This window comes from Typopeltis vanoorti, chromosome 19 (assembly GCF_054136105.1).
Source record: "Typopeltis vanoorti isolate ZY-2024b chromosome 19, IOZ_Tvanoo_1.0, whole genome shotgun sequence".
Taxonomy (NCBI): Eukaryota; Metazoa; Arthropoda; class Arachnida; order Uropygi; family Thelyphonidae; genus Typopeltis; species Typopeltis vanoorti.
The window spans coordinates 15,314,857-15,335,716 of NC_143567.1; the positions used below are offsets into that span (position 1 = coordinate 15,314,857).

General features: G+C 35.7%; 1 protein-coding gene across 1 annotated transcript in view; it reads right to left on the minus strand.

Moving 5' to 3' along the window:
• The window catches only part of bug (thioredoxin domain-containing protein bug), a 72,913-nt gene extending 53,815 nt beyond the window's left edge, over positions 1-19,098 (minus strand). The window contains exons 1-2 of the mRNA XM_090409182.1: positions 18,889-19,098; positions 13,479-13,624 (exon numbers count right to left, since the gene is read on the minus strand). Coding sequence (XP_090265308.1) covers positions 13,479-13,578 — 100 coding nt within the window. The 5' untranslated portion in view covers positions 13,579-13,624; positions 18,889-19,098. The remainder of the gene's footprint in view (positions 1-13,478; positions 13,625-18,888) is intronic.
• Positions 19,099-20,860: the final 1,762 nt, after the last annotated feature.

Consider the following 20,860-nt stretch of genomic DNA (forward strand, 5'->3'; position numbering starts at 1 on the left):
CCCTATGAGGATAGATAGAGGATGTGTAAATCAGAAGTTGGTTGATATAAGAAAAAGAAGGAATATGATAGGAACATTTAAGTTATTCAGAGTGTTTTACAGGATTGATGCAGGGGGAATGTTTCATTGCTTGGTTAGAGTGGCCTAGAACAAGAGGTCATCCCTGAAAGTTGAATAAAAGTGTGGTTCGTAGGAGTATGAGGACTAGATTTTTTGCTTGGAGAGTTATGAAGGATTAGAATGGGTTTCTAGAGTCAATTATGAGTGCTTTGTCTATTAATGGGTTCAAAGAGAAGTATGATTGTTTGTGTAGATAGTTTGGGTCTCCCACGATGAGTTTTCGGGCTCCATGGTGGTGCTCATAAAATAATAATAACCTATATTTAAGTTTTGTATATCTGGAAAAGGCATATGACAAGGTATCAAGAAAAAAAAACTGTTCATATGTCAGACAATATGTAGTCTATATTTGAGTTGTTCAAGCCAGTAATTAGAATTGGAGGAGATACAAGAGGATGATTTGATGTTAAAGCAGGTGTGAGACAAAGCGCAAATTATCTTCATTGTTATTCATTATCTATATGGATCACATTATTAAAGAAAGTAGTATTAAACCTGATATTCAAATTTGAATATCAGGTTTAATACTACCTGATGTTGGCTGTTTACTTGATTCAGATGATGTTATACTTGTAAGTAAATCCATACAAGTGTGCATGCAGTATTTCCTGACTAAACTGATTTAATAAATTTGGTATAAAAATCAGCATAGTCAGGAAATACTGCATGCACAATTTTTGGTGTTGATGGCAAATTAAATATGCAAATAGACAAAATATACATAAACAGAATTACTAAAACTGGTATGGTCAGAAGTTAATCGAAGAAATTTTTATGGAATAAGGAAGAAATTAGTCAAAACACTAAACTAGCTTTATACAAGATGGTGTTCAAACCAATTTTAACTTATTGATCTGAGAGCTGGATTAGAAGTAATATACTTGATTACAGATTGGTGATTGTGAGCCTGTGTAGCTTAGTGGATGTGGCGTTTGTACACCACCGTGCTTGGCCGCACGAAGGAAGACTTCATTTCGAGTCTAGTCGGTGACTAGAGGAAATTTTTCTAAGCCTTTTTTCGACCGGTTCCCGAGTTAGTCGATCTCTGGCATGGGCAAGCAGGTTTTTCCTCCCGGAAACTCGGGTTTTTCGTCCTGTAAACTCAAGAAAATCGACTGTAGAACCCACATTATTTCAGACATTAAATATATTGTGTTAGGGTTAGGGACCACGAGATGGCGGCACATTTGAGCTGTCTCTCTTCACTGCATACCGCTTGATTAGTGATAGCTTTGGGCCATCTTGATTGGGTACCAGTGGAGAATGAACTGCCCACTCAGTCTCCAAAAGTTAGATAGGGCTAATTGGCCTCGCCTACTCTCGTATACGGGAATATTAATCGAGTACCGTTCGATTAATATGGTACACAGCTTGTAATCTATTTATCCAAAATGCAAAATTTTACATTTCTCCACATTAAATTCACATTCATTATCGTTTGACCATACTGAACAGCCTATTTAAATCATCCTGCCAGTTCTCCACATCACCTTCATTAACTATTATTCTGCATAATTTTGCATCATCAGCAAACAACTGAATATTTCCTTTCAGGTTATTTCCTATATCATTTATGTACAAATTAAACAGTAGTGGTCCCAGCACTGGACCTTATGGCACACCACTAGTCACCTGCCCTTCATATATCACTTTTTTATATCTGTCCAGCACCCAACCTCTTATCTACACAACCAGCGTCATATTGATTGTTCACAAATGCCTTTGCAAAATTTGGCAGAATCATCACGTAACCATATCCTTTATCCAACTCAGCTGTTGCTCTATTATAAAAAGTTAGTGAATTACTAGGAGATGACTGACTCTTCACAAAATCATGTTTCCCCTTATTTATATATCATATTCTTTTCCACACATTCTTGAATTCTCTTTATGACCAATTTTTCAAGTACTTTTACTACCACTCCTAAGATTCCACTTGGTACTATTATTACTTGTTACTGCAGTTTTAGAACTTTCCTTATAAAAAGAAATTATTTTGCCCTCTTTTCACTCTCTTGGAACTCTATCAGAGACTTAAAGAGTCTAGTCAGTTATTGCCAGTTCCCTTGCACATTCTCGCAAAACCACATAACTTAGCTGATATCCCATCAAATCCCACAGCTGTATTTACATTGAGATTCTGCAATATCCTAAGAACTTCCAATTTATCCACCTCTATTCCCACATCAGTGTCTGTCATACATGTTAAAGCAGTAACTCAGTGGGATGATACCCTAGCAAAGTGGTCACTCAGTAACTCAACTATTTTATCCACTTCTGTCACATCGTAACCAACATCATCCATTAAAGTTAATCTTCCATAGTCATTCTTCCTCTTACTTGCCACATAAAGAACTCCTTGGGATTTCCTTTGGCCTGCTTGGATAGATTCTCTCATAATCTGATTTTGCCTTCCTTCCCATGCTGGCAACCTTTCTTGCCTTGTACTGTTCGTTAATTTGCAGGTCACCTTTCTCTTTATATACCCTCAACAGCATTTTCTTCTTCTGAAGCTCATGCTTAATGATACTACTCATTCATCTAACTCCTATCTAGTTAACCCTACTTACCTTAGGTATACAATTTAATATTGCTTCCTCTAGATCAGGGGTTCTCAAACTATTTAAATTTTGTACCACATAAATAAGAATCAAAAAATATATGTACCATCATAAAAGCATTTCCCGATTAAAAATCAATATATCTCAAATGGAGTGTTCATAATCAAAGAATAAAACATTTTAAATTTATATTATTCATTTATATTCGTAAATGAAAAAACTTTTACATTATAATGAAATATAGTAAATGGTGGGTAATATACATGAGCAAATATTAAGGAGATTTATTATTGGTGAGGATTAAATGCGACGGATGAGTCTGTTTCATTGTAACCAATTTCGATATGTCGGGCTTTATCTTCATTAATTTCAAATGTTAAATTTCAAATGTAAGTCAGGTTCAAGTTGCAACCGTGTCCTATATTTATTTTTAATTAATAGCATGGCTGAAAACCCAGTTTCGCAAAGACATGATGTGTTGAAAGGCATTAAAAATTTTATCGAAATTTTATTCATCTCTTCTTTTTAACCAAAAATTGCATAAGTTATCTTTTTTGAACTCATGAGATTTCTGTCACATGAAATATCTATGAGTTGATCTCTTTCTTGAATTGAAAAATTATCTAGCACAGTATCTGAAAAAGAAAACGGATCTCTTATCCAACTTTCATTTTCTAAATTTTCAGGAAAGTAGAAATGAAAATTATTCACAAGTCCTATGCAGTGTTTTTCTATATCTTCAATTAGTTGTTCATTCAGTGACAGATCATTTTCCTGGATATACTCTTCTAATGTTGGTAATGTAGCAATTTTCTTCCTTTTCACTTCCTTAATTATGTATTCTAGTTTTCTTTTTTTTCCACAGCTGCATTTATTTTGTCATGTACAGTAAAGACAGTTATATTGGAACCTTGTAAACTAGAATTCAGTTCGTTCAGTTTTCCAAAAATATCGGCCAAATACGCTAAACGTGATAGCCAGAGTTCGTCAGTAAAACAATGGCGGAGTTCAAATTTGAATTCTGACAGGAATATTTGGACCTCTGAACGTAATTCGAAGAGTCAAGTTAAAACTTTTCCCCTTGACAACCACCACACTTCTGTGTGTAAAAGGAACTTATTGTCGTTACTGCCCATTTCATTGCACAAAATTGTAAACAGTTGTGAATTTAGGGCCCAACATTTAATAAAATTCACTACCTTCACAGGATCTGAAAGAGTCTTTAGTTCTGTGAGCATTGCTTTGGTAGCTAGTGCAACTTCTTTAATTTTGGGGAAAACACTACCACGACAACCTGTCATTGAACGTGCACCATCAGCACACACTCTTACACATTTTTTCCAATTTATCTCATGGCGCCAGTGATAAACTCATTAATTTTCTTAAAAATCTCATCCGCTGTGGTATGATTTGATTTGATTATGATTTGGAAGAGGCTCACAAAATAAGAATTCTTCATCTATGACTTGTTCTCTTTCATATCGAATATAAGCCATCAACTGTGCAAAGTTGTTTACGTCTGTACTTTCATCGAACTGAATTGCAAAATATTTGCTTTGCTTTATATTTTCGATTAGTGTTTGTTTTACTTGAGCTGCCATTTCGTTAATTCTTCGCGAAACAGTGTTATCTGACAAAAAAACAACATTCAACTTGGCTGGTGCTGTAAGGCCAAGAATAGACATCACAATGTCTTTGGCTGCAGGTAATATTAAAGTTTCTCCAATAGTATGTGGTTTTGCAGTTTGAACAATTCTCAAACTAACCAAATATGATGCTTCCTCTGCTCGTTCGTTAATTGTAGTAAAAGAATGAAGTAAACGTTTGTTAGTTTTCATTTCAGTTTGTTTTCTTTTAAAAAAGTCGAGAGGGTTACCTTTTAAACAGGTGTGTTTGTTTTGAAAATGCCGTAGCAGAAGCAATGGTTTCATCGAGTGATTCGAAAATTGTTCATAACAAATGATGCACTGGGGCATGGAGTTGTTTTCATCCTCGTTCCAAAAAAATCCATATTCCAAATAATTTTCATTATACTTTCTTGTAGCAGTAGCATTTTGTTTTCTAAATGCTTTGTGAGATTCAGGATTAAAACTAGAAGTGCTAGCTGTGTCAGTGTCATCTGCCAGCCGTTTCCTCTTCGATTTTTCAATTCCTAACCATTTGTCCATTATAACGAGGATATTTTCATTATAATGACATTACATTATATTTTATTTGACATTATATTTGACATTGTAATGTCAAATAGAGTGATGCTACTGTTATTATATTCTGTATACTTTGCTAGTGATCTCATTCATAAACAAAATTCAGCACATTCCCGGGCGTTCGCAAGAACATCACATCTCGGTAGTGGTAGTGTCTTAACAGCGGTGTCAGAATAAATCAAAAACGTCACTCCACATTCATACGAATATAAACATAATATTTATTTTTAATATCATTTATGTTAAATAATAACTTTCCTTTATTTTTTTAACGAAATATTGCATAATTAATTATCTTAGTAAAATACATTTTCATGTAAAATAATATATTACTCTTAAACTTGCAACAATCCATTGCTTTTGTTTTTCATTATGTTATATGTACTTTAATAATAAATTTAGTTTAATCCTTTATCCAAGTGTGAGCAAACAACGTTTGTGCCTGAAAGTATCTTCAGGACTGGGGTAAGGTGGTACAACACCAGGGCAACTCCTTGCAAAGGTGGAGCAAGCTACCAATACTCCTATCTCAGTATCTCCCATAATGCAAAACACATCTCCTTGCAGATATGTCTAATGTTATGCATTAAGGGAAGGGCCACTACCCAGACTAGTTTCGACCTTTATTGAGGTCTCTTCAGTGGAAGCCAGGCCCAAGTGGAGATACCAGGCAGAAGCATTAGCAAAGGTCATCTCTACCTATAGGAGTTGCCAAATGGTGTGCTACCCTTTTTTTAATAAATTACTCTGGATTTAGAGAAAGATGTTGAAAGGTTACTTTTCACTTGGTTAGAGTATAATAAATTTAGTTTAATCCTTTATCCAAGTGTGAGCAAACAAAGTTTGCACCTGAAAGCATCTTCAGGAGATAAGGTGGTACAACAAGTGAAAAATAACCTTTCAACATCAACTTATATGTACTTTGTTTATTATAATTTTTTTACATACAAAAATACTGTTTCAAAATAAATATTAAATATGAAAACCCTTATGACACACTAATGAGACTTCACATCTGAAAATTCACATAAAACTGCAATAAAATTTATTTGTTCGTTTTATTCGATTCGCCAAGCTAAATTCTTGGAACAGTCTACTCGTTAAAATATTAAAATACATTTATCTGAACATTTATTTAAATATTTTGTGTAAAAATTGTACCACCAAAAATAACGTAATGTACCATTAGTGGTACATGTACCACAGTTTGAGAAATGATGCTCTAGATGATCCTTAACTATATTCCATACATTACTAATATCCTTACCCTGCAGTGCTTTATGCCATGACACAGATTTATGCTTCTTCCCAAGCTTGTCACAATCACCTGCCTTGACAGAATATTCCTCATGTTTTACAATCTCCCAAGTTAAGACTGCATGGTCACTTTTACCAATCGGAGGTTGGTAAAAGTGACCATGCAGTTGGTAATGTGGTCACCTTAGTTATGGATAGTTCTGATCCTATGATCAGGTCCAATACTCTCCCACCCATAGTCCCCTTCATCACATGCTGCCTTAAATAATTATCTCTCGGTAGGCGTATAAATTTTATTTTCTTCCTACCACGTGATCTTTCTTTCTTCCCGTCCATATCTCCATAGTTGAATACACCCCCCCATAATAATCACTTGATATGTACTCATACTAATTTGCTGATGCATGTCTTCCAGATCATCTGTGGCCTATAGCAACAACCAACTGTATATTTTGTCTCACTGGCCTTGATTTCACACCAGACAGCTTCAAATGAACAGCCAGCCACCCACCTGCCTGCCTGCCTATCTCCTATTATTTTTGGCTGCAATTCATCCACTATCATCAGAAGTAACCTTCCTCAACAGCCTATCTTGTCTATCTTCCTTAAAAATACTAAACCCTTCACATTCTATTCCTGTAACTACATCATCTGCTGTTAGCCTAGTTTCACTAATGCCTCTCGCTAATGCGAGGTCATACTAACCAATGCCAAAAATGTTTCCATCTTGTTCCTGATACTTCAGGAATTAGTATATAGAAACTGAAGCATCCCTTTATGACCCCAATCACTCTTATTTCCTGAATGGACTATCCTATCAACATTTTTGCTCAAGAGACTGGATTCTGCACGTGATCATTCTCACATCCACTTGATTCTGCACGTGATCATTCTCACATCCACTTGCTTCATGGGTGCCTTCACACACTCACCTGCTTCCACAAGTTTTCCTGAATTTATGCTTCAGCATGCTCAGTGAACAAACCTCTCTCTCTCTCTCTAAGCACCTAACACCAAAACCATTTAGATGTAGTCCATTAGCATTATACAAATCCTTTTTTCCCTGTCCAAAACAGACCACAGATCTACAAATCCTACAATATTCTTTCTGCATGACCTATTTATGATTCATTTGCTACCAATGCCCTCCTCCTCAGTTCGTCTGTATCATATAGTGTGGCAGGAGACTCCTTTACATTCTTTGCCTTCTCTCAATCTTTGTTATATTCCCACGATTTCTTAACTATTTGTCTTAAAGTGCCAATTAATCTTGATAACCTGTATTTGGCCTAAACCCAGCTTTAAATTGCTTAAAAGAAACATGAAGCCTCTGAGGACAGTGCATGTCTCTTAATTAGCTCATGTGGCCCATCTGGTTTATATTTTGCAGAAGGAAAGAAGCGCTGTTTTTCTAAGTAGTATTAACAATAGACAATTCAGACTTATGTGCTGGTTTGAACTCAATTATGAGTTTTAATGGAATAAATAGAGCACATATAAATAATTAAACATGTTTAATCACTCCTATATTTAATCTCAGTCATGGAAGAAATATTAAAATTGCAAAAACACACACATTTTTCAACAAACACTAAGTGGAAAAGATTAGATTGAAAGCTTAGTCCTATGAGGGTGCTGGTGTCTAGCCTTAGCTGTGTTGGGTAAAGGGCATAAGAACAGGAGTTTCCCAAATCTGGAAAGTTTAATACAACCATATTTATTAAGATTGTCAGTTTTTTAATTCTGTTGATTCTAAAAAAAGTCTTTCAAATCTGTATTTTTTTGTGGAGAAGCATAGCAGTTTTTTCCCCGTTTGATTCTGTGCAAAGTGTCTAAGACATTGTCAGCAAGTCTTGACTGACCATACTTATGGCGACCAAAGTATTTTATATGTTCTTCTATATACAGATGTTAGCATATCTCCCAGTTTGACCATAATAAGATAAGTTGCAGGAACAAGGAACTTCGTAAACACCTGGAACCGATAGAGGATCCTTAAAGAGTAGATGAAAATAGTCAGCTTTAGATGCGGTTTGAAAGTCATGCAGAGATTGTACTTTTTTTAGAGTTCTGGCCATTTTTTCTGAAGTGCCCTGAATATAAGGCACAATGACAGCATTACTATAGTCAATATGTTGAGAAGGATGAGAGGAGATATCAGGAACAATTAATTTGTTGATCTTTATGGCACAGTAGCCATTGAACAAGAAAGTCTGGCAAATAAAGTGGAGTTAAGCAGTAAGATCAGCCTCAGTAGAACAGATATTTGAGGCTCTATTAACAAGAGTTTTGTTAACACCATATTGTTGAGCAGGAGAGATGACAGGAAAGTTTGTGTGTATATATCTACCTGTGTGGTGGGTTTCTGTAAACTGAGAAAGAAAGGATGTCATTGGGAAGAGGTGTAATTAGAGTATCTAGAAAAGGCAGGCTATTATTATTTTACTTTTCTATAGTGAATAAATTCTAGAGTACTGTCTGTTAAAATGGAGGAGGAAGGAGTCTAATGTGTCTGAGCCAAGTGGCCAAATTGAGAACACACAACCAATGTATCTTAACCAGATAGAAGGTTTGAGAACAGCAGTATCAGGAGCACGTTTTTCAAGATGCTCCATATAATAATTAGTTAGAGAAGAGAAAAGAATAGATTGAGAGTACAGCCCATGGTTGTACTCTCAATCTATTTATAAATAGTATATTTCCTAGTGAAGTAGCCTGAATGAATGGTAAAATTAAAAAGATCAATAATATCTAATGTGGGAAGATATTTTAGAAAATTTGAAGTTTTAAAAAGAGGGATATTGGTAAAAAGGGAGGTGAAATAGAGGAGTAATGAAATGTGTTGTTTAATTATTTATGTTATTTATGCTGTAATTAATCTGTTAAACCACATAATGTGTTTTTCCAGGAAGACTAATAATCGGCAATATTTCTAGAATTTGTGTTGTACTATTTATTTTGAGAACACAGCGTGTCTGCATGATTTACTGAATTGTTAGATTTATTATTTATTAAGCAGAACACAATGGCAGTACTCACGCAGGAGTCATTAGTAAGTGTTAAACAAAAAATTAGTATGATGTAAAGAATGAAGAGTTGGCTGCAATGAGGGAGATAGCTCGGTTGTGCAGTGGTACATAGGACGAAGCACAAGCTGGAGCGAATGCAAGAATGTCTGGTGAGCGGATCATCTCATAACAGAAAGAAAGAAATGCGAGATAAGAAAAATGAGGACTTAACCAAGAGTGAAAGAAAATTCTAGGAATGAGTGTTGTACAATGATTCACTCATAAAAGGTGTGATCGATGAGAGTTTGACAAAATTGTGCTTTCCTGGTGTGAAAATTAATGATGTTAGTGAGGCTATTAGAGTACAAAAGGGTAAGGTAAAAGAAATGATCGTAGTTGCTGGAACGAATGATTTAAAAGGAGAACAGTATGGCATGAGAGAGGACATGAAAGAATTACTGGAAATAGCAAAAGAAAAGGGTGAGAGAGTTAAGACAGCTAGTCTATTGAAGCGGTATGACAGAGTAGAGCTGTCATATTGCTGAAGGAGGCTAAAATAGCAAATGACTCAATGCAGGAGGAGTGGTGTGGAGATTATGGATATGTGGAATGAGTTTGATGGGCAAAAGGACTTATACAAGAAGGATGGTTTGCATCTGAATGGACTTGGTATTCGGAGACTGGAAAAAGTGTTGTTGAATGAAGTGAAAAAGGATGTGCAGAATCAGGGAAATTAGAGCTTTTAGGGGTGGCGGTGGTGGTGGTGGTGGTTGAGGGGGGGGGGTAAGCCGTTGAGGGGATATGCAGACATCAGTGAGGCAGCTGAGTGTAAGAATGCATATAATATGCCTAAGTTAGTACCACTGGTAACAAACCAGAATGGGATAGTTTGAATAAAAGCATCAAGATAGAGGTGGGCCTAAGGGGCTTTTGCACTTTATGTACACTAATGCCAGGAGTATTCAGAACAAGCAGGAGAATTTTTGACATTGGTTGGCTCATCTTGGCCAAAGGTTATTGGCATTAGTGAGACATGGCTAACAGAAGATGATATAATTAGTGGGATAGAATGTGAAGGGTATAGTGTGTTCAGGGAGAATAAATAGAAAAGAATGGAAAGAGAAGTGTTATTGATGATAGCCGATGAACTGCAACCAAAGAGAGTAGAATTTCAACTGCAGGCCAGTGAAAATAGCACATTTGAGGCTATCTGGTGTGAGATTGAGCCAGCAAAACAAAATATACAGCTGGATGCTGCTAAAGACCAGGGGGATGGAAAAGATGGTGATAGTGTGCATTGGAAAATAGACTCAATGAGTGGAAGACAGGTAATTATTATGGGGGAATTTACCACATAGTTGATAACCCATATGGATTTTATACAGTTAATAAGGGATAATTACCTGAGATAACATGTAATGGAATATACTAGGGATTTGAGAGTGCTCGATCTAATAATTGCATGTGTGAATTTGTCTATAGCGAATATGACCACGTTGCCACCAATTGGTGAGAGTAATCATATGGTCTGGTAGGTGGCCAAATGGATGGAAATTTTCAGTTAAGATGGGGTATATGTGGAATTACAGGGTTGTTAAGTATGACAAGCTTAGAAGATTGTTTGGATCAGTGCCACAGCATGTAAAACTGCAAGGGCTGGATGTTGATAGTGCAGAAAGTAGTAAAGGAGTGTTTGAGAGAGGTGATGACAGACTGCATACATAGAGTCAGGAGAGTCAAGTGGGAGTTAAATGGATGAATACTATCATCAAGCTGGAGCTGCAAAAAAAAGAAGCAAAAGTGGAGGGAATTTAAGGAAAAAGGTGAACTGCAAGCACATGAACAGTACAAGGCAAAAGCCAGAAGGATAACTAGTGTGGTAAGAAAGGCAATAGCAGATTATGAAAGGAAGTTAGCAATGGAGGCTAAAGAGCATCCCAAACAGTTTTTCAATATGCTGCAAGTAAAAGAGATAATGTATATGGCAGAATGATTTTTTAAAGAATGCCGATGGTATGGAGTTAACCGAATTAGTCAAAATAGTAGAATTACTAAGTGAACATTTTGCAGAGTTTATCACCCAGGTGGTGATATTGCAGGAATGAGAGAGCCAAAGGCTTATACGGGAACTGAGGTAAATGAAATGGAGGTACATAGCATATTACACAAACTTTATGTGAATACAGCTGTGGGATTGGATGGTATATCAACTCGAGTTTTATGTGAAGGTGAGGGAACTATCAGTGCCTTTGACCATATTGTTTATTATAAGTCTCAGCTCTGGGTTAGTCCCAAGGGGAATGGAAAGAGGAGAAAACAGTTCCACTACATAAAGAAGGCTCCAAGACTGATGTAGCAAATTACCGACCGATCAGCATATTAGGTCAAAGTATTGGAGAAGTTGGTCAAGAGCAAAATACAGGAATGGATAGTTGGAAATGGGATACTGCATGGAGAGCACCATGTAACTCGCTCACATTTTATAATACAGTGACAGCTGAGTTGGATAAAGGTAATGGGTTTACACTGATACTGCTGGACTTTGCAAAGACCTTTGACAGGATGGCACATGGAATTCTAATCAGTAAAATGCAGCACATGGGAATGGATATAGGGTTGGTGAGATGGATAGAAGGGTGGTTGATGAAGAGATATCAGAGAGTAGTTTATTCAGGGATAGAGTCCAAAAAGAAGGCCTGTGATGACTAGTGGTGTGCCACAAGGTTCTGTTCTTGGACTGCTACTGTTTAATTTTGTTCATTAACGATATGGGAAAGGATCTGAAAGGAACTGTTCAGTTATTTGCCAATGATGCAAAATTGGATAGAGCAATAGTTAATACAGATGATGTGAAAATTTTTCAGGATGATTTGGGTAGATTGGTAGACTGGACAAAGGAGAAGGATGTCAGTTTTTAATGTGGCAAAGTGCAAGGCTATGCATTTTGAGGTGAAAAGATTACCAGCTATATACCACATTGGTGGAATTGTACTCCAGGAAATTGTGATGCCAAAGACTTAGAATGTTAGTGGATAGGGAGTTAAAGTTTAGGGATCACATAGCAAAAGTGGCTAAAGCAGCTCATCAGATCACTTGGTTACTAAAGAATACTTTGATGAGCAGAGACAAGCAGGTTATTGTTACCCTTTATCAAGCTTGATAAGACTCCATCTTGACTATTGCATGCAGATCTGGGTGCCAGGGTTTCTTGGTGATGAGGAGGAAGTGGAGAAGATCCAGAGGCGAGTGACCAAGATGGTAGCAGGTCTATGGAATGAACAAGAACAGGTTGAGAATTTGTTTGGGTTACAGAAATTGGTTGATACGCAGAAACAGGGGTGATATGATTGAGACATACAAATTACTGAGGGGTTTTTACAAGATCAAGATTAATTCAGAGGAGATTTTTCAGAACATCTGTGGTGATATGAGAACTAGGGCCATCCATGAAAACTGAGTAAGAGTATAGTTAGCAAGGGAGTTAGAACTAGGTTGCTTTTGTATAATCAAATATCAACTTGCAACAACAGATTTTATGGATATTGTTATTACTTAGAGAGTGGTGAATGAATGGAATATATTGCCAGAGGTAGTTGCGAGTGCCCCGACAGTGAATAAGTTTGGTTTGGGGGCGAGTTTCCTGCAATGAGTCTTTTGACTCCATGGAGATGCATATATTATTATTATTCAGATGGATAAGATACTGATATTCACCACTTAGTCTAGTCTAGTTCTTTGACTTTACATTTAAACAAGCTTTTGCACAGAAAATACTAGAAGACTTCTTTCTGGTATGTTTATTAGCAAATATAATACTACTTAAAAACATATGCTAATGGTATATTTTTTTTTGGGGGGGGGGGCGATGCTTGGATACATACTTTCTGGCTAGTGACAGTAGTTTCATTCTAAATAAATAGTTATTATTGTAAGATATACCAAGATATGAAGTAATGAAACAGTGAATCCCTGTCTTAGAGAAAAACTGAGGATAGTCTATTTGTGTTTAATACTTTTTTTTCTTTTAATGATTTTATTTTGCTATTTATAAATTCCTTTCATCCTACACATCTGAAACTGGGTCTTACCAAAGGAGGGGAAAGTTGCTCTGAATGAAAATATCCAAATGTAAGAAAAAGAGAGGATAAACTTTCAAAATGTAGTACACACTTCAACTCTTAAATATCTGTAAAGAGTTTATTAAATGAACAGAGTTGCATAGCAGTTTAAAGGCTGAATAAAAATAATAAAACCCAATATATGTAGATAGAAATCCCAAGTTCTTTTACAAACATTATATTAACATGAAAACAATGGAACCTCACCTTCAAGAGTATATATGGATTTAAGTGGCCATGATAAACTCCATATACAAAGATGTATTCCTATCTGGAAAACTATAATGTTAATGCTTGCAATCCTCATTCTGATATTTAATGATAGAGATCAAAGTTTTCCAACATTTTTTTTACTGTAAAATAAAATTACAAACAATTAATACAAAACTATTTTCAAAATCCTCAAGTATTTGCTTCCAATAAAAGCAAGTTATTGCTTTTAGCAATAACTTGCTAAAAGCTGAAAGAATAATATGTATCATTCTCTTCAGCTGTTAATCAAAAATCCTTATACTAATTTTTATTTATTAATAGAGAATTCATTATAAATACACTTAAATTAATAAATAACTTATGTGAAAGTTACTTATTTAATAACAAAACTTCACCAATTTTTCATAGGCATCTTTAGTATAACAATGGAACAGAATAACACAAGAATTTTCAATTAATTCCTAAAGCCAAGATTAAAAACTAAGAAAGATGAGTAGAGTGAAAGAGTACCATTTTCCATATGGGAAATAAATGTAAGCTACTAGACCTGTTCAAATTAGAACAATTTAATACTGCTTCACAGCTTTCTGTGTAAAAGATTTTAGGTGGGAGATGAATTCACTGCCTGGTGTGAGACCACCTCTTCACTTATTGAAGGACTGAAGTGGCTTAAAAAAAGTTCCATGTTTCTTCTTTAGAGTAGGATTTCCAGACAACCATATATAAAAAAAATACATATAAAATTAATAAAAATTGAAAAAAAAAAAAAAAAATCCTTAGCCCATCCTTGTTTTGAATGAAACTTCTTGTGGGTGGAAAAACCCATTCATAAGAAACCTACTCTAGTATAAAATTTTAATGTTCTTCCAAAGGATCCTGTGTTTACAAGATATGGCATATTCTGCTGGGCCAGACCGTTCAGGTTGTGAAATTTGATGTAGTACATTTCATATTCTTCATGACAAACCACAAGGGCAAGCAATCTGGAAGACAGTAGGAAAGTCTCATGGAAAAAGTCTGTCTTTGGATGATGAAGAAAAAAAAGTAGAAATTTTCTGGACATGATGAAATACTTCATGAATATTGAGGCTCTAGAATTTTAAGGATACATCCTGACACTCACTTGACATATGAAAGAATCCAATTAGTTTCTTCTTGAGCAGAAGCAAGAATCCTATACCTACTGAATATTTTAACAGATCTAAAATAGGTAACATTTTCTTTCATTTCTCATGTGAACTGCATGGATGAAGAACCATTCCAAACCACAAAATTATCATCAAGCATATCTACACCATACAGTAGGTTTGAGAAGTATTTCATATTGAAATTTCTGGAATAAAGTAAGTAGAAACAGGAATGATATAGCCAATTTAATAACTAAATCAAGTATTTTAAACTAAATTAAGAAAAAAGTTATTAAACTAAACGAAATATTTTAATTAATATTTATTTTAATATTTTAATTAAGCATTTGCCTGTTTTTCCTGCTTCACTGCCCCCCCCCCCCCCCAAGAAATAATTAAAGTAATTTATTTATTGAACTTGCTAATATTTTGGTGGTTTTCTAACCTGCATCATCAGAGCACAAATTACAACTGTGGTAACACACAGGGCTCAATTAGAATGTTATGGAAACTAACTATAACTAAAAAGGAACTAATGTCCTTACAAGGCACCATATCTAGGGGCTAGATAACAGTGCAGTTAATTCAGAGAAGTCCTTGTTAACATGTCTTAGAATGATTGCCTCCAAGATCTTTGGCAAATTCATACAGCCATACTTCTTCAGGTTAGGAGAGTGCTTCATAGGTAATGCCAATTCTAAAATAAGTCTGTAGTAATTTCTGTGTAGCATAGTTTCTTTTTCCCATTTAATACCGTATGAAGGAATATCCAGAGCATGGTCTTCTACTGACTTGTAATACAGATAATTGCAGATGTAGTTCTCGTGTTTGTGAAGGCAGATGATAACAAATCTACCAATCTGTCCAAAGTAGGCCAAGCTGTGGGAACAGGGATGTGCCCCAGACTATGCAAGAGGATGAAGCTGATCCTTACGAAAATGGAATAAAGTAGCTAGCTGAATGTGTGGTTTGAAGGTAGTATGGAGATTATATTTGCAGAGAACTTTAGCTATCTTTTTGGATATACTTTGATCATAAGGGATAGGAATAGTGTGTTGGTTAAAGGAGGGTTAATAGGGGCATGCAGTATTTTATTTTATTGATGTAGCCACTGGCTAAAAAAGTGTTATAAAGATTTCCAGATCAGTGTCATTAGAACAAATAGTCCTGGGTCTGTGTGTAAGTTTTTGAGGGTGCCATACTGTTGGGATGAATGGTAGTGTGAGAGCTTATGTAAGTACCTTTCTATATGTATGAGAAGGTATATAAAGAGAAAAGTAACAAAAAATTTCGGTTGTGCCACTGGGTGTGGCACAACCTAAAGGGTACACAATTGTTAGTTTTCTTTTTCTATGGTGAAGTGAATTCTTGGATGTTGATATTTTACTAGGAATGTATATACTGTGCCTAGTAGATAAGTTTCTACTAGCATATAACAAAAACATCATCTACATAGCATAGCTAAATTGCTGGTTTATGTGTAGCTGTGTTGAGTGCTTGGTATTCCAGAAATTCCATATAGAAATTGATCCCATCTAGTCCATACAGCAGTCACATCTAGCTGTTTGTATGTGGCTTAATAAGGGTCATGGTGTTCCTGTTAAAGTTATACTGATGAAAAATTAAATAATATCAAACTATTATGTCAGATTATGATGTCTGAATCCTTTAGGCTTAGATTTTTCGTTATGGTTTTAAAGTGAGCAGAATTTTTAACAAAAGAGGGAGAGAGGACTTGCCTGTGAGGAAAGGAAAAAGTGCTTTAACTAATTGTTTGGATAGTTTGTAGGTGGGGGACTGTATGTTGCTGACTTTTGGATGAAAGGGGAGAGATGTATTAGGTTTGTGAGTTTTAGGATCCCCATATATCCAAGGCGATTTAACATGGTAAGCTTTTGGTAATTTCTCTGGGCCAAGATGTAACTCTAATTTATATGCTCTTTTCTTTGAAATTTTGTAGGATTCCAATTTATAATCTGATATGTACAGAAATCTTTAAGAGGTGTGCTCATTTCTCTGTTATAATTAGTTTAGCCCATAATGACAATGCATTATGCTTCAGCTTTTGTCATAATGTTCGTTTTTGTACAAATTTTTAAGGATTAATATTTCAATATTAATCCTTAAAAATAAGGATTAATATTGAAATATTAATCCTTTCTTCCATGTGGCTAATAGTATTTCACAAATACTATTAGCTACGTGGAAGAAAGATTGTTGACACCACATTCCAAGTCAGGCATGATTTGAGAGTATTTCCTTGGGAGTGATGGCAAAATTATGTCCTCAACTGAGAGCATTAATAGTCTTCTCTGTTAACTTCTGCAACAAATTCAAAATTACACAACCTCATCATGGTTGCAGCTGGCATGCATTTCACTAATGAAGAGCTTTATATCTGTTCAAGTGACAGTTCTTGGCTTCATTAAATTCTTTAGCTGCTCAGTATTAGAGACAGTCTATAGGACTGACAACAGCTCTAGATTTAAGATTTCACATAGTTCTTGTAACAAAGTGATGGCGATGATGATTTTTGCCAGCTGAATACATGTGCTGCCATTTTGTTCATGAATTATTATTATCAACACCTGACCTCCATGGAGTCAGAGACTCATCGTGAGAGGTACTCACCATTGCATACAATGCTCATCCAACCGCGTCTTAAACTGATTCAATGTGTCCACATCCACAACACGCTCAGGCAATGCATTCCCCTCACCAACCACCCTCCATGCAAAGAACCTGCTTCTCACTCCTTTGCTCACACCCTCCTTATATAGCCTCCAGCAATGGCCTCTTGTTCTACTTCCTTCTGCACTTCTGTGAAAAATCTCTTCCATGTCTACCTGATAACAACCCCTGACCAGTTTAATTGGACAAATTAATAAAGTAGTTCAAATTAATAAAATTAGTTCAATAATTAATCAAGAGAGATGAAGGAAGAAAGTTTTTTCACTATACAATGCCTTGACATAAGCCTTGAACTTACAACTGTTGCTTAATGTGTCACTCTTAAGGGTCAAAGCTAAACAACTGGATGACCACCACATAGCCCTTTTAAGGAATACAGAGAACCCATGGGACTGCTGCACTCTGTAAATAGATTAGCTGGTTGTTTTGGATTTAAGAGTAAAGCAATTAAGGCTATGGAAGGTGGAGAAAGGACAAGAGGGCATACTTGGAAGCTGAGAAGAAATGCCACTATGAAAGGGTGAAGGCTAATTTTTTTTTCTCATAAGGTGATGGTGTGATTGGAATGGATTGCCATTGGATGTTGTGTGTGCAAGTAGCGCGAATGAATTCAAGAATAAGTATGATAGCTGGCGCATGTAGTACCTGGCCTTCCTTGACGAATCTGTGAAGGTTCTCTTTTAAGAAATTCTCTTTTTGCCGGCAAAGGTTGGTCGATTGGTAGAGCCTCTGCTACTAATGGCTCAGTTAAGTAAGTTTGAGCGCGGTTAGTAGTTAGAAGGAGACCAATCGTTCGATGCTGTTGGCACACTCTCCCTCGATGAGTCTTTGGACTCCCTGGAGGTGTATAATAATAATAATAATAATAACAATAATAATAAACGGCTGGAAGTTGGAACTCATGTTTGGCTGAAAAGGCCTTGGAAGACATGTTTCTGACTGCACTAAAGAGGCTAAAAAGTGACATGTCTATAGCATGAGTTGTTAAAACACAAACTGAATGAATTGGAGACATTGAAATAGGTACAGTAATTCTGTTTACAAAAAATCAAGTATGAGATTTTTTAAACTTTTTTTAAGCCAATTTAGAAGTTGCATATAGAACTACTGCTACAATACTGATCTTGAATATTATGGCATTACCAAAATTTAAAGAATTAAAAAGACACTGCACATGTTTCAAAGTGCACTTTTTTCTTTTTCTTTATCTTTGAAATTTTGGTACTAACTTTATAATGAGAGTAGGCTTGGCACAACTCTAACTACCAGAACAAATTTAACAAAAGTGAAATGTTATATCAGTTATGATTTATCTGCATTTTTGTCCATAATAATTTTGAAAAGCATTAGCAAAAATAAAATTAAAATGAGTGGAACACCACATAACACTATTTCTTAACTAGAATAGCATCTAAGTAACAATGTTCAAAATAATTGAACCATATCGTATTGTACTGAATTCTAATCACGTTATTGGAAGTAAGCAAATCAAAACGATTACTCTCAATGATATTACACAACGTGGTTAACATCTTAATTCCATTAATTATCACAAGGTAAAAAGCCGGATATCAGTTATAAATTACCTGCAAATTTCTTCACAATAAAATTTTAAAAGTAGAAAGAAAACTAAAATCTGTAGGAAACCCACATAACACTATTTCATAAAAAGAATAACATCCAAATAGATTTATTTATGTGCCATTTTCAAAAAAGAATTTAATCATATCATATAATATGGGATCGCTATCAAATAACTGCAAATTTGCAAGCCAAAACTATTGCTCAACTTGGTTTACATCTTACTGCTACTAGCACGACACCTTTCTGAAAATCGTAATTTCTTTTTGATGTCAGGTACCATCGCAAGATGGCACAGTAATATTCTAATCGTAATTTTTGCCACCTGTAGACAATAAAAAAACTAAAAACTATTTGAATAGTATATCTGAATATTGAATAGTTAACTGCTACACGCGGAAAAAAATATATATAAGCTATCTTATATTTGATATTTATTACGTAGTTAATAACAATAATATGACTTAGCTATGCAGAATACTTGGTATGGCCGGATTTAGGCATAAGCTAGACAAGCTACAGCTCATTTCCACATCATTACAAGGGCCTCCGAAAAGTTATTAAACATAAAATTTGTTCAGTAGAGGGAGGCTTCTTAAAAAAGCTATAGTTTAGGGAGCCACAACAACCGTTAATCCAGCCCAGCTGCTTCGGTGGTTGGTATACGAAGGGCAAGATACCAAATTCTAGTTCCATTCTGTCAATATCTAAATTTAGGTTCTCCCTTTTAAGCAGTCTTTGAGGATCTAAATCCCAAATACTACTCAGAATGATTCCTCTATATACAATTTAGTGTTTACGCGCACATTGTTGTTCTTCATATTTATGCTAATAATAATAATAATCGTATGATGATACACGGCCGTGAGTCCCCTTTACGGAGAGGTATGGCATCATTTCAGTCCCCCCAAATTTTATCCGGGCTCCGGAACCGGTATAGCTGACGAATCAGACCTATGGCTGGGTCAGTATAACTGACTGTAATCCGTGTGTGTTCACTGGACCGGTTTGCCTGCTTGCGGGATGAAAAACCGCAGATAAACTGGTGGAAAAAACCCTGCTGTCCACGCCCAAGACCGGCTAACTTGGCTATGGCTGGGGAAGATCCTTAAGCTCCTTGCGTCGTCGACGGGAATAGAACCTAGGACACTCCTTCCCCAAGCATATGGTTGCGAAGCGCAGCCACTAGGCTAACCGCGCGGACTATATTTATGCTGTTTCTATATGTTACAAATTCTAGGTGGTGATTGGGTATTTAATTCATCTAATTCATCTGGCCATTTAATTCATCTAATTCATCTGGCCATTTAATTCATCTTCAGCTGAAAAAATCCTTTAATTTTCAGAGATAAATCGGAGATTCTTGAATCCTCGAGGGTGCACAAGGTCTTTTTTCCTGGAGGGAGATGAACATGAACAGGTAAATTAACGCTCGGGATATGATCAGTAAGCGTGGGGGGAAAGTTAGTGGTGGTAGTAGAAACGCAGGATATTGTCAGGAATAGGAACAATGTGAAGATGGATAACAGGTTATTGAGGATGGTGAAAGATACCAGTGTAGTAGGTAGTGTTGTTAGTGTGTGTTACCCAAGTATGACACTAATGAGTTGAGGCAGGGAGCAAAAATCATAAATGATATGTTAGCGGAAATGTGCGAAGAAATATAAGTGCAGTTTGCAAATATGTGAGTTTGAAGGATGTTATAAGAATAATGGAATGGACTGCATTTAAATGTTTATTGTGTGAGTCATCTGGAAAGACTGTTGTTGGAAAGAAGTATAAGGAATGATGAAACAAGGTATTCGCGGAAGTTAGAGGTGATGTAAATGAACAGGAGAGTGGAACAGGTGACTGTGAAGAGACATGTGAGAGATACGAATGTGAGAACAAGAATGAATGGTAGACAGATAAATGGGGGAGGCATTGTAATGAGAGTAGATTCTGAATGCAATAATGAAGGCTTGCATAGAGAGTGTC